The sequence below is a fragment of the Streptopelia decaocto genome (genome assembly GCF_964273445.1).
Source record: "Streptopelia decaocto genome assembly, chromosome: 6".
Lineage (NCBI taxonomy): Eukaryota > Metazoa > Chordata > Aves > Columbiformes > Columbidae > Streptopelia > Streptopelia decaocto.
The window spans coordinates 463,686-477,869 of record NC_138660.1 but is presented as its reverse complement, the minus strand read 5'-3'; the positions used below and the strand labels follow the sequence as shown (position 1 = coordinate 477,869).

The following is a 14,184-nucleotide window of genomic DNA, read 5'->3' as shown; positions in this document are numbered from 1 at the left end:
AGGCAGCGTGTAAGTAAGATCGCTGGTTCAATTCTGCAAAGGAACTTGCTGTAGCGATATTTAATTGGAGTTGCACTGAGGCAAAAGGTCTCACTGATGAATGCTGAGAACACCTGAAGAGTGCATTAAGTTTAACAACCTTTTAACTGTAGTTTGAAAAGTACCTGGGACATTCATTTATTTGTTTGTTTTCAGACCCTTCAGACAAGCTGCCCTACAACCACCTGGAATCAGATCAAGCGCTGTTTCCCACGGCGGCGCAGGAGAGGCCTGTCCCCGGCGGGATGCGGCTCCGGGCAGGGACACCGGGGCGGGAGGACGCGGCCCTGCCGTCGGCTCCGAGGGATGCGGCTCCGGGCAGGGACACCGGGGCGGGAGGACACGGCCCTGCCCTCGGCTCCGAGGGATGCGGCTCCGGGCAGGGACACCGGGGCGGGAGGACACGGCCCTGCCCTCGGCTCCGAGGGATGCAGCTCCGGGCAGGGACACGGGGCGGGAGGACGCGGCCCTGCCGTCGGCTCCGAGGGATGCGGCTCCGGGCAGGGACACGGGGCGGGAGGACGCGGCCCTGCCGTCGGCTCCGAGCAGCACAGAGCGCGGGCTGCAGTTCCCTGGCTGTTTGTCCGTGGGGAAAGCACACAGCTGCGGCAGACACGCTGCCCTGCGCGCCCCAACTGCGCAGCGCCTCACTACCAAAAACTGACACCGAACAGTAAATACGCACACGCTGGCTGTTCTCTGGTGAGCCGGCAGCAGGCAGGCTGAGTGCTGCTCACAGCTACCATTGGGTATTCACACCTAGAGAGAAATTTGGTACTAAATTAAAAGAAATTGTAAAAAACCCCCAATCAAACAAAAACAAACAAACAATGTAGCCACTTTTGCTTAATTCAAAAAATAAGAGATTTGTAACTTTACAGAGCATCATAAGGTTGGAACTGTGTGATTTCTCTGGGAAAATATGACTTTTATACTTCAGAATTATTACTAAATGCTTTTGCAGCCAGTGAATGTTTTGGGCAGGAATTATGCACAAGCACCCTCAGCCAAGGGGTCGGTGAGCTGGAGGAACCACGGCTGCGGGCTCGGGTGCGTTCTCCTAACGCGTGCCAGCATCAGCTATTAAAGGTAACACTGTACCAGTCAACTTCGGGGGAAAAAATAAAGCAAAAAGAAGACGAAGCCCCAGAAAAGTTCAATGTCGTTCTTTTCCATGCAACGCCATTTCCCAGCGCGGTCGGCAGAGCCTGCGCAGAGATCAGAGCCACACGCCTCGTGGAGTAACCAGACCGAGAGGCGCTCCTGCTCAGCCCCGCCGCACAAGCACCCGCGCACAGGGGGTGCTGGGCGCCCGCGCCCGCTCTGCCCAGCCTCCGCCTTTCCGCCTCCTCTGCAGCTGACTTCGCGCTCCTCCAACTCCCTCAGCGCGTTTCCTAGCCTTAGTTACCACTTCTCAGATTAACTTCCATGCCACCTTTCACCCACTGAAATAATCAGTTAACAAAGGCACGTAATGAGTCACCACTGAGCTGGGATGAAATGAAGTAAACAGGAGAGCGTGAAGATGCTACCACCTTCCCCCACCGTGTCAAGCCATCTACAAACTCACTGAATTTCACAGTACGTATCCTGTCTGATAACTGGAACGGTAACAGCGGGATCCTGCTTGGGTCCCGTGTGCTGTGTGTACAGCAGAAGTTGCTGCTGCAGGATGTAGGTGCAGTGTGGAGCAGCACTGTGCCAGGGGAGCACGCAGGGCTGGGGGAGCAGCAGCCACAGAAACAGTCGCGCAGCGGGGTCGCGCAGCGGGGGTCGCGCAGCACGCGTGGCGGGGGTCGCGCGGCGGGGGTCGCGCGGCGGGGGTCACACAGCCCCCTCCGCACGGTGGCTCCCGCGGGGACGTCACCGCAGACCGCGCTGAGCCACAGGCCGCCCGCCCCACCAGGAACGTACGGATCATGTACTTGCATTCCTAGGGTTAAGGATTATTTCTTGTTGGCCACCAGCAAAATCAATTAAAAAAAATCCAAAAGCCAAGCAAAGTTCCATGACTTTTGGCACCTCCTTTAGTGCTCTGGGCAGCCTACAGATCAAATCCACGAAGAACTGTCCTTCCTCAGACCTAAAGCATTTCTAGAAGCCACTTAAATGGAAGGAATCTGATACTCTTATCAACTGACACGGCAACACAGCCAGCAACTGACTTTAAAAGTTACATTTTATGTTTGTTACATTTCAATGTGATGGTTAAATAAAGGATAAGGAAGGGAAATCCTTCTTAACTACTTATCGATCCTTAGAAAGACAAAGGTTTTGCTAAGCGATGTATGCAGGTAAAACCTCACCAGACAAAGCTCTTCTATGGAGACGAATCTCTCATCCGCACACGGAGTTAAACCCCCTTTCCAATCACGCGAGATACACCAGAGAGGCCCCTTTTCTCCAGAGCTCTGGGGACGGTTTCGGGAGCGGATCGCAGGGCTCCCGGCAGCACCACCACCGCCGTGCAGCGCTGCGGGACCCTTTCCTGCACAGGTAAAGCCCTGCGTTGGGCTCTGATCTAACGATTGTGGCACTCTGAACCACCACAGTTTAAAGGTAGCTTCAGGTGTTCCTCCCGTTATGGCGTTATTTTCCCAATCTATTTGCAGCGGGCACTCCTCCGGCCGCAGCGCGCTCCCCGTGTTCCCGCCAGGCCCCGGCGCAGCGGCCGCAGGGCCCTGCGAGGCCGCTCCCCCCGCAGCGCGGCTGCGCCCGCGGCTCCCACCGCTGGGCTCTCCATGCGCAGGGCCTCTGCCGACTCCTAACTCCTCTGAGTCCGTGCCCCGTGCGCTCCCGAGAGCCGCTGTGGGGAGCAGCCCCGGCTCCAGGGCTGGTGTGCGGAGCAGCCACGCTGCGTCCTGCGCGGCCACGCGCCGCTCCCGCCTGCACGGGGACGCGCACTCGGGCCGTCCCGAACGGGCCAGCTCGGAGCAACCAGGAGAACCTGGACAGGGCAGAAACCTCACTGGCTGTCCAGCCGTGCTGACCACAGCAGCAGCTCTGGCAGCTACAAAGCCCGACAGAAAACTGCAAGTTATTTCACTAACAAAATATACATCCTCCTTCAAGTCTTTGGCCAACTTCAACTTTTATGTAACCAATATAAAAGCAGTGAAGTTTCTCACAAAGCTATAAATAGTACGCTCTGGCTCAGCACAGTAGGTACTTAAAATTCTTTCAAATGATTATTTTTCTTAGACGGGATCCAACATAAATTTTAGACAAAGTTCTGAACTGAAGCAAAAAGACTACTGGTTGTTACAAGGCATACAAACCCCAACCGCGGCTGCAGTGTGCGCACGCCTTCCAGACACACAAACCGCCGGGCAGGATGGAGAAAGAGACCAAACCACAAGAAATCACGATTTAGCTACTACTTATTGTACGTGTATAGCTTATGTTCAGACAGCACCATTTCACACATCAGCCCAGGTCCTGATGTTAAACCGCCACATTACACCTATCAATTTCAACAATATCTTCATTTATATATAAATCTTCATTTAACAAATGTCTCAAATTCCAGTTAAGACTCGTAAGAAAAAATAACACTGGAACGCCTCTCTCTTACAATCTTTGACATACAGAGTACATCCTCGTTTTCTTAAACAATAGTGTCTAGACAGGTAGCGCTATAATGATTGTGTAACACAGAACACAACCCATGAGGCACCTGATAGCGAAAACAGAATTAGAGGATTATGATTTTTAGAAACAGCACTGGTGACTGCTGAATCTGCAAATGACACACGGTACCTGGTAGTTTCATAACATTAAATAACGGTAACCCGATTTAGCTTCACTTTCTAAATACATTATGAGAGTCACTTCACAAATAACAAGACTAAAAGCCGAGCTACCAAGCAGGTGCCAAATCCTCTACTCTCACCCATCCATTTATGTTCAGGAGATCCCGGACTTCCATGCAGTTATTTCGATTTACATCATTAAAAGCAGACAACCGTATTCCCCATATTGCTAACACGATCTGCTCACCGACACAGCGCTCACGCTCCTGCTCCCCTGGTGCACGTAGCTATTACAAAGGCGATACTCCCCACACAGCAGTGGGACTATACCAGACCCACTCTGCATTCTTCGACGTGCAGGTGAAACCGTTGGCCGGTCGCCGCGGCGAAGCACCGAACACGCGAACGGACACGGCTCTGCGGCCACCGCGGCCGGTAAAGCAGCAGCGCCCGTGGCTCCCCCGGCGCCGCGGCCCTGCCGCCTGTCCAGCGGGCCGGGGCCGGGGCTCGCGAACGCACGCTTGGTCCTCGCCGACGGACGGACAGACGGGTGGAACGGTGCACCCAAGGCGAGGGGCCTCTGAAGTCCTGGAAAGCCCAGGTTCTCGCGTGAGACACCTGCCAGCAGCCTGCTGCACACGCGCAGCCCACCTGTCGTTAACCAAGGGTAACGACGCTAGCAAACAGGCAGCTCCGGAATGTCCCTGCGTTCAGGGTGACAGGATACGGTGCCTGCCTCTGTGTTCATTAAATCCACTTACTAAAGTCAAACAACTTGGAATCCTTATTGCAGCTTGCAAAAGCAAACAAAAAACCCAAAACACAACTACGCAAAACCCAAGTGCATGTTGGTCGAACTCTAAAAACAACGGACCCATGAGCCTCCCGTGCATTTCCAATGGACACATTCCGTTCTGTGCGAATAACGGTGTGAAACTGCGGCCTCCTACAGAAAACCATGGATGAAGAGAAGCGGCCCTCCACTTCAGACAGAGGACAACTCTTCCTCCTTCCCATGGAAGGAATCTGCAGGGAGATGATAATGAAGGCAAGCCAAATCTCACAAAAAGCTTTAGCTACTTAAAAAGCCAAAAGCAAACTTTAAGCCTGTAACTCTTTGGTAGACAAAATGATACAAGGACATTTTTGGTACACAAGGATGGCCAGAAAAGGATAAAGCAATGTTCTGGTGCTGTCCAAATTCAGAGTGGGAACAGCACTGTTAAAATAAAACAGAGAAAATACTTATGGAATTAAGCTAAAAGATGCAAATAAGCTCTTTTGTAAGTATCTAGTAATCTCAGCCATCTCTGTTACATCTAAACAAGTTGGCCCCATGACTACTGAACGAGGTTTCAAAAGGGCTAAGAACACCCTGAAGTATTCTGTAGGGATACTCATTACAGATACCTGGTGAATGTTCTTCCTGGGGATATAACCTCAGGAGAAGGCAGATTCAATTGCTGTGTACTATGCCTTGGCATATTCATGTATAAGCTCAAACTCCATGAATTAAAGCTTCAAAGTTAAGTACATAGACCGCCACTTCACATCCCACTTGTCTCCATTTCCCAGAGAATCACAGCAGACACCAAGCAGAGCAAAATCATCCTGCTCAAAAAGGAGGTGACCCCAGCACTCCAACTCAAAATTCAAGCAAGACCAAGGCGTTGCCCCAAACCATGACCTTGAAGTTGCGGGTGAACGTTGCCCAGGGACAGCATCACTGCAGCAAAATACTGGTATCAGACCTGGACCTTGTACAAAAGAACACAGAAATAACCGGAATAAACTGGAATGAAATGTGAAATGGCCACTTACAAAACCACACAGAAATAAAATATAGTAGATGCTAGTGTGCAAGCCGGGGAGCCCATCAACTTAATACAAGATCAGCAATTTGGTACAGAAATGCTGTTACTATGCTGGACACGGCTCAGCTGGCAGGACAGCAGTGTGGTCAACTACCGGCAGCACCAACGGGCTTCCCCAAGATCCTCACAGCTGCTGAGTTACACAAAAGAAGGCACAGAACATATAGAAATAAAACACAAATGCAACCAGTTGGGTGAACGTTGCCTCCCAAGAGACAGAGCTGGCGGAGCCGAGCCCGCTGGGAGCCGAGCCCACCGGGAGCGGGGCACGGAGCTGACGGAGCCGAGCCCGCCGGGAGCGGGGCACGGAGCCGGCCGAGCCGAGCCCGCCGGGAGCGGGGCACGGAGCCGGCCGAGCCGAGCCCGCCGGGAGCGGGGCACGGAGCCGGCCGAGCCGAGCCCGCCGGGAGCGGGGCACGGAGCCGGCCGAGCCGAGCCCGCCGGGAGCGGGGCACGGAGCTGGCCGAGCCGAGCCCGCCGGGAGCGGGGCACGGAGCTGGCCGAGCCGAGCCCGCCGGGAGCGGGGCACGGAGCTGGCCGAGCCGAGCCCGCCGGGAGCGGGGCACGGAGCTGGCCGAGCCGAGCCCGCCGGGAGCGGGGCACGGAGCTGGCCGAGCCGAGCCCGCCGGGAGCGGGGCAGGCCCGGCGCGCCGGGAGGGCTGAGGAGAGGGTCAGAGGGGGCTCTGCCCTGCTCCGGCAAACACAGCCGCGAACCGGCCTGGCCGACGCTGAAAAGCCCCAGGGCTTGCCCCAAGCACCGACCACGCTTCCAGAAGCGAGAGAGGCGCAATTTCTTGGTCCTCAGAGCAACGTTCCAGCTGCCACAAGCCAAGGGACCGAGGCGGAAGGGCGGCCCGGCAGCCGGTACTCACCCGGCCGGCCCCTCTCGGCGCTCGAACCGCCGGCTCCGCCGCTGCCCCGCGCGCTCTGAGGCAGCGCAGCGCGCGCTCTCCCGCCCCGCCGGGCCCGCCGCACCTCCCGCCGAGGGCCGAGCGGACCGGGACCGGGACCGGGACCGGGACCGGGACCGGGACCGGGACCGGGACCCCCCGCCCGGCTCCCGCCGCAGCGCATCGCGCCGCTCCGGCCGGCGAAAGCCGCCGCCGTTCCCGCCTCGGCCGCGCGGAGCCGGGCGGCGCGGGGGGCGGTGCCGGGCCGCGCCCCTCCTCCCCTCCGCCCCTCGGCGCCGGCAGCGCGGAGGGCTGGGCTGGGCCGCGCCGCTCGCTGCAGCGCTCGGCTCCGCTCCGCCGTCGAGGAGGGAGAAGCGAGAGGAGAGGGACGGGACCGCCTCGCCCAGCCCCGCCGCCCGCCGCCCGGCCCGCGCCTCGCCGCCCGCCCCGCTCGCCCCACCGCCGCCCGCGCGAAGATGGCCGGCTGGCAGAGCTACGTGGACAACCTGATGTGCGATGGCTGCTGCCAGGAGGCCGCCATTGTGGGCTACTGCGACGCCAAGTACGTCTGGGCAGCCACGGCCGGCGGCATCTTCCAGAGCATCACGGTGAGGGCGGCGGCCGGGCGGGCGGGCGGGAGCGGGGAAGGGCGAGCCCGCCTGCGGCGCCGGCCCGGGCGGGCGCGAGCGCGGCCGTTAGCGGCGGGGCGGGGGACGGGGGCACCTTGGGGTGTGCGGGGGGGAGGCGGCGGGGGAGAGAGAGGGGCCCGGCCGCCTTTTTGTCTGTGTGCCGGCGGCGCCGCGGGAGAGGGGCCCTTCCCGCCGGCGGGGGCGGGGGCTGCGGCCCGATGCGGCGGGGCCGCCTGCGGGGTGGCGGGGCGGCCGCGCGGGGGCCGCGGGGCGGCGGGAGAGGCCGCGCGGCGGGGCTGGCGTAGGGCCGCCCGCGCCTGGGCCCGGCGCTGCGGCGAGGCTTACGTGCGCGGCGTAGGAGGCGTTCGTGAATGCCCACCGCGCCGCCGGCTCCATGTTTTTCACCGCCAAGATGGCGCACTGCCATTGATCGCCGCCTCCCCTCCCCCGCCCCGCCCGTCCTTCGCCCCCGCCGCCGCCCCGGCCCGCCAGCCCCGCGCCCGCCGCCCGCCCGGCGCTGCGGGACCGCGCCGCCGTTACATAAGGGCCGTGCGGCGCTCTGCAGCGCGGCCTGTCCCGGCCGACCGGGCGGCCGGCGCCGTGCCCTGCCCCGGGCGCGGCGGGGCCCGCGGCGGCGTGGGCCCGGTCCCGGTGCCGGTCCCGGGGCAGCGCGGGCGGGCGGGGCCCGCGGCGGCCGCGCAGAGCCGGGCCGTGATTGCGGAGCCGGGCCCGCCGTGACGCTGCACTTTGCGGCCGCGCCGCCGCGGCTGGGCCCGCGCCCCCCCCCTCTCCCCCGCGCCGGCCGCGCCGCCGCCCGACCCCCGCGGCCGCTCCGCGCCCGGCGCTCCCGCAGCGCGGCCGGCGGGGCCGCCCCCGCGCACGCCGGGCCGGGCCGGGCGGGCCCGCAGCGCAGAGCGGCCGGGCGGGCGGCGGCAGCCGCGCTGGGGCCCGGGCGGGACCGGGCTGTGCGCGCCGGTGACAAAGCGCCGTCCTGGAGCGCTGCTGCGGGCAGCGACGGGAAATGCGCCGTCCCAGCCTCCCAGCGCGACACAGAATGCTTGCTGAATAGAAATAAAGAAACCAAATACTGCTGTGCTAACTGCGGACTTCTTTCTTTGACAGCCGGTAGAAATAGATATGATTGTAGGAAAAGACCGAGAGGGTTTCTTCACCAATGGTCTGACCCTTGGTGCGAAGAAGTGCTCTGTGATCAGAGATAGCCTGTATGTCGATGGCGACTGCACAATGGACATCAGGACAAAGAGTCAAGGTGGTGAGCCAACGTACAACGTTGCTGTAGGCAGAGCTGGCCGAGGTAAGCACGATTTTCTTCACTCTCAGATCACTGAGTTAGGAACGCGACCCTGAGCACAGGCTGCAGCTGCGGAGAACACCACCCTCCTGCGCTCGTGGCCGTTCCGGGCAGCCGCGCGGGGCGGGCGGCAGCGCTGGGCTCCCTGACCGGCCGGCCGGAGCGCGGCTGTGATCGCAGCCCGGCGCCGCGCAGGGAAGCGGTTAAACGCATCTGGCCAGCAGGAAGGAGCAGACTGCGGCTCCAGGCAGGCTCACCGAGCACTGATAACTTGCTATCTAAAGCTCAGGGCAGGGATCTGTTAATGATTGGTAGCGAAACTAGCTTTTCCTTGTCAGCTTCTCAATGGGAAGTTTATTCTGCAAAGAGGTGAATTCCTTGTATGAGCTATTCCTACTTGCTTTTTAACAAGTTTTACGCTCTCTTCTGGCGCTTCCTATTGAGCTCTCTGAAGTTTATCTTCAGGCAAAAAAGCCCATCCAGTTTGGTATCATTGAGAAACTCACTTTATGCTGGTACAGCTACTCCTCATGCTCCTCCTTTAACTTCTGGGGAAACCTATTGGGAGGAAGGCACTAGGTTTGGATGTAAAAAATGTGCCTCCAAATACTGACTGTTCAAAATACCTGGCCTAACATTTTTTTGGCTGGCACTGGAGCAAATTGGTGAGCAATGGGCTTTTCTTGTAAGACCAAAACTAGAGCAGAATTTGTCTATAGGCCAAGCTGGGTGCCAGCGCCCCAGGAGGAGCGTCTGCAGAGCTGTGAGAGCTGTCCCAGCGAGGCGCAGGGAGCGGCGTGAGCGCACCAAGGGGCGGGCGATGCAGCCGCTGCGGGCTGGGAGCTGCTGTCCGGCCCGCGCTCGCACCCGCGCTCGCACCCGCGCTCACAAGCGTGGGAGCACAGGGTCAGCAGAGAAATCTCCTGCATTTTGTCTTACACAAATAGCCTGTTTTGTAATTGCATTGTGGCGTGAAAAGTCTCAGCCCAAGTCTGACCCCGTGGGCTTTCAGCTGGTGCCAAGGCAGTTACTGTGGTTCTCGCAGCACTACGGATCGGAGCGCGGGCACGTTCCCGTCCTGGCCTTCGCAGTCCTGCTGCGTGTCCCGCTGCCGTTGTCCGTGACAACACCTCCCTCCGTGCCCTTGTTTTTCCGCGGTGCAGCCGGATTTCCTGGCTGGTGCTGCCGGAGAGGTGTGCGATGCTTTTTGGAGGTGCTTGGTGCCGTTTTTCGCAGCAGTGACCTCTTAGGGCTCACACGGCTGCGCAATAGCCCCGAGGACGCCTCGCGCCTCCGCCAGCCCTGTCTGCCTCTGTGTTTTTACAAAAGTCCCATTAAACGAGCTTGATACCCAAATACTAAATCTTGAACTCGAGTGTGTTTATTGCACTGCCTAAAACTGACGTGATTTCCTTGTCTAACACACTCTTTTTAAAACTTTTTTCTTTTCTCTTTCAGTCTTGGTCTTTGTAATGGGCAAAGAAGGGGTCCATGGAGGCGGATTGAATAAGAAGGCATACTCAATGGCAAAATACTTGAGAGACTCTGGGTTCTAGTTGCTAGGCAGACTGTTAAGTATTAGGGGAAGATTGCTATTAAACTTTCCTGGTGGTGAGCTTTAAACCTTACATTCTGGAAACTTTATTAGCAATGCAGGGTGATGGGGTATGAACCTGTGTCTCCTTTGTATCCCTTTGTTGGTGGGGAAAGGTGTTTGGGTTTGTTTTTCTTTTTTTTTCTTTAATTCCGTTCATTTCTGTTTTGTTTCCTTGTGTACTCCAGCATTGGTTATAGTCATGGGAAAGGAAGGTGTCCATGGAGGGACACTCAACAAGAAAGCGTATGAACTGGCTTTATACCTGAGGAGGTCTGACGTCTGAGCAGCCTCTCCCCATCGCCGAGCAGCTTCTGCTCCGCCACCCATTGTGCTCAGTGCTACCAGACTGTAGATGGTAGTTTGTGGGTTTTCTTTCCCCATTTCCTGCTGTCCCAGTCCCCCGTTCATTCCTGTGTTAACCGCTGTACGTAACCGCGTCCCGTATCTGGCACCATCACTGCACCACAGAGATATGCATGATACCTTGAGAACCTCTGGGGAGGGGAATGCGCCAAGTGTAGGCTTCGCTTTGGCTTAGCGATTAGTGTGATACTGACAACTAAAACAACTCAAATACTAAACAAGGTGCCGATTGTACAATCTAATTTGATCGATGCCTCTTCAGCACTTTGAGCAATGACACACGAGTCTTCCTTTCACGGAGCGCGGTTGGGAGGAAAGAAGTGCATGCATATCTTCTGTCCCTCTTTTTGTTCTAGTCCACGTCTGTTTGCTCACACCCATTTTTATAGTGCCTGGTTTGTTTAACCAATTTGCCACTCAAAAGCTATTAATGTTACGCTGGTTTTGTCATTGCACTTCACTGTAGGCTTAAGTCTCTTATTCTTCCTTCACGATGTCTGAAGCTCGTCCTGCTGAACAAGTGCAATCACAAAACTGCAAAGGGTACAGACGCGCTTCCTCCCATGACCGTACCACCACCGTCCCGCCATCCCACGGACATTCCGTCGTCGCAATAGCGCAGGCACTTTTTTTTTGCCAGCCCCTGTTCTGTAGCTGACCATTGGAAGGCTGCCCTTGCGGACACGAGGTCCCGCCACAACCATCCCGAGTGTCTCAGTTTTTTATAGGACCAATTGTGCGGTGCAGCCCGGGCTGTGGGCGCTCCCGGGTTCGGGTCTGGCGGCGCTGGGGAGCTGCCCGGGCGCCGCGCTCCCCGCGGGCGGCGCTCGCAACCCTGTGTCCAAACCATGCATTTCAGATTGAAGCTCTTCATTGGGCCCCACGCTGCGGGAGCCACGGGCGCGCTGCTCCCGCTCCATCGTTACCTGTAACCAACCCCCAGCCCGGCGCTGCGTGTCCATAGAGAACTGCAGAGCGTGGTCAGAGGAATAGTGGGAGAGGGTGTTGTTGGAATGACTGACTTGGCTGTCTTGTGATGATTTTTTAATATGTATTCTGTGCCATACTATTGTTTAAAAAAAAATGAACTGTTGCTATTGTGAGATGGATTTTAACCGACTAGGAGGGTTTCTTTGGAATGGCACTACTTAGGGACATTCTAGTATTTGCTTCTGTTGTTGGGCCTTGTGGATAATGTACAGATTTAAACAAATTCTTGTTGCTGATTTGTCCATTTCTTTCCCTGCACTTTGTTACATCTGGGATACAGTCTAACTCATCTGATTTAATATGCATTTCAAAAAATGCCATAACTATTAAAAACACCTTGTTTACAGACAGATGAAATAAATTTATTCCAACCAAACGAAATCAGACTGCTGGTGATTCTTTCCTGCGCAGGCATCCTCACGGCTCCCCCGGCGCGGAGCTCCGGTTCCGGCGCGGAGCTCCAGTTCCAACACAGAGCTCCGGTTCGGGCGTGGAGCTCCAGTTCCAACACAGAGCTCCGGTTCGGGCGTGGAGCTCCAGTTCCAACACAGAGCTCCGGTTCGGGCGCAGAGCTCCGGTTTGGGTGCAGAGCTCCAGTTCCGGCGCAGAGCTCCGGTTCGGGCACAGAGCTCCCATTCGGGTGCCTGGGGACGGCGGAGGCAGAGAAGCCCAAACCCCAGCTGTTAGTCTTGCGCTAAGGCTGGGCTTTGCTCCTGCAGGGCCAGTGCCGTCAGAAAGCCTTTGTTCTCCCCTACATCTCCGGCCGTTGCTCGGCACTGGCTCCTGTCCACCAGACCCTTTCCGCGCAGCGTCCTCTGTGCCGGGTTGTGTCCCACCGTGTTGCCCAGCTCAGTGCCGGCGTTTGGACAGACAAGCACAAGCCCCCAGCGCTCAGCAAGTTGACGTTTGGTAGTGACCAGTACAGAGGATGCAAAGCTCTCAGTTCCCCCGTGAAACTGTGTTAGTGTGTGAATCCACGTTCTGCTCTGTACCTAAACCCAGTTCAGAATTGTACGCGCTGTCTGACTGCAGCTTTTGTGGGGGGACACGAAGGTGACCCTGGGGACACCCAGCCCTTATTCCACCCCACCCCCCCCAAGTTATACCGTGCAGGATTTGGTCAAGGACTGGCACACGGAGGCAGGGAGGCGCCCGACCAGTACAGCAATCAGGGGCTTTACCTCGTTGGTCCGTGCAGGCGGGCGATGGGCAGCTGCGCACAGCTGTCTGTCTGTCCCAGCTGCGCACAGCTGTCTGTCTGTCCCAGCTGCACACAGCTGTCTGTCTGTCCCAGCTGCGCACAGCTGTCTGTCTGCCCCAGCTGCGCACAGCTGTCTGTCTGCCCCAGCTGTACACAGCTGTCTGTCTGCCCCAGCTGTCTGTCTGCCCCAGCTGTCTGTCCGCCCCAGCTGCGCCCCCCCGCGGCCACAGCGCCCGCCCCGCACCGTCAGCCCCCTGCCCTGCCCTCCACGTTTCTTTTGCAGCCTGTGTCCTCGTTCAAGGCTTGGGTTAATAAACTGACTCCAGAGCTGAACTCACACTTGTGTTTTAAAAGAGAGGTGAGGAGAACCAAGAGCTGCCTCGGAGCCGAGGAAACCCTGCGGCTCACAGGGACCGTGCAGCGGTCACAGCCCACAGGAAATCCACGGTTCTCTTTCCCCGGGGGTTTGGACAGGCCCTACCTTTTGAGACAGATTTATCCAGCAAGTTTTAATGTAATATACAAGTTCTGCTTAGAAGTGCTAAGAGATGCTCAACCTTCCCAAGTATTTCTATTCCTCCTTTAATCTTCATCCTCACAGGCAATGGCAGGAGACGAGTGAGCTGTATCTGTGGCACTGGGGCAGTGTGGCAGGAGCGTCACTACACCGTTCAGTGCCAAGGCCTGCAGAAGTAAAATTTACACTAATACCATTAGGAAATGTAGAAAGGGAACAGCTTTCTTACAAACATACAGCGTATTTGGGATGGAAAGAGAGTGTCCTTTGCTGCAACATTTTCTCTGTATAGCATGGAGAAGAGCAGCTGAGGAACCACTTAGGAGCATCATTTTACTCTTTGCCACTGCAGCAAACGCCACAGCCAGCGCCACACAGCACGTCACCGAGGGGACCAGACCGCGGTGCCTAGAATACAATTCTGAGTGAACACACAACACAGGAGCAGCTGGAACCTGTTTTAAGAAACACCTTTTAGCTTAATAAGTTTTCAGAAACGAGTTTTCATGTTTAGACTTAACTAGACATGCACAAGCAGAAGTGGCGTTTTACATGGTGAAAACACAGATTGTCAGTAACCCTGTGGACGGCTGGTGGCAGCAGCACGAAGATGCATCATTCTTTATTATCCTTTTCCTGCGCCTCATGCTGAGAAATCACCCTTCTCTGCTCGTAGCCAGGGGTGTCGGGTCAGGGGTAACAAACAAACGGCCCCTCACCTGATTTCCATGGCCGGGGATTCAGGTCGGGGTAACAAACAAACGGCCCCTCCCCTGATTTCCATGGCCGGGGATTCAGGTCGGGGTAACAAACAAACGGCCCCTCACCTGATTTCCTTGGCCGGGGATTCAGGTCGGGGTAACAAACAAACGGCCCCTCACCTGATTTCCTTGGCCAGGCTGCAGCTCACTGGTTCAGGTCAGAGTAAGGAGCCCCAGCCCCTGGGGCACTTCAACCTCAATAATAAAGGCAGAAGAGCACATGAGTGTAATGCAGAAATCAATCAATTCCTTTGGATAC

At 57.2% G+C, this 14,184-nt stretch overlaps 1 protein-coding gene across 2 annotated transcripts; it reads left to right on the top strand.

Annotated features, from left to right (window-relative positions):
* Positions 1-6,839: 6,839 nt before the first annotated feature.
* On the top strand, positions 6,840-11,827 carry PFN2 (profilin 2). 2 transcript variants are annotated; one of them, XM_082055863.1, is made up of 3 exons: positions 6,840-7,163; positions 8,307-8,499; positions 10,279-11,827. In XM_082055863.1, the coding sequence occupies exons 1-3, from the start codon at positions 7,032-7,034 to the stop codon at positions 10,374-10,376; spliced, it is 423 nt and encodes a 140-aa protein (XP_081911989.1). In that variant the 5' UTR covers positions 6,840-7,031; the 3' UTR covers positions 10,377-11,827. The 2 variants fall into 2 exon arrangements, with proteins under 2 accessions (XP_081911989.1, XP_081911988.1); XM_082055862.1 differs by having other exon boundaries at positions 6,843-7,163; positions 9,955-11,827.
* The last annotated feature ends 2,357 nt before the right edge of the window (positions 11,828-14,184 follow it).

Bases quoted from the DNA above. Each gene is read 5' to 3' on its own strand.
- PFN2 (XM_082055863.1), top strand. From the start codon at position 7,032: ATGGCCGGCTGGCAGAGCTACGTGGACAACCTGATGTGCGATGGCTGC. The intron at 7,164-8,306 runs GTGAGGGCGGCG...TTTCTTTGACAG, and splicing joins GCATCTTCCAGAGCATCACG to CCGGTAGAAATAGATATGAT. The intron at 8,500-10,278 runs GTAAGCACGATT...TGTGTACTCCAG, and splicing joins TGTAGGCAGAGCTGGCCGAG to CATTGGTTATAGTCATGGGA.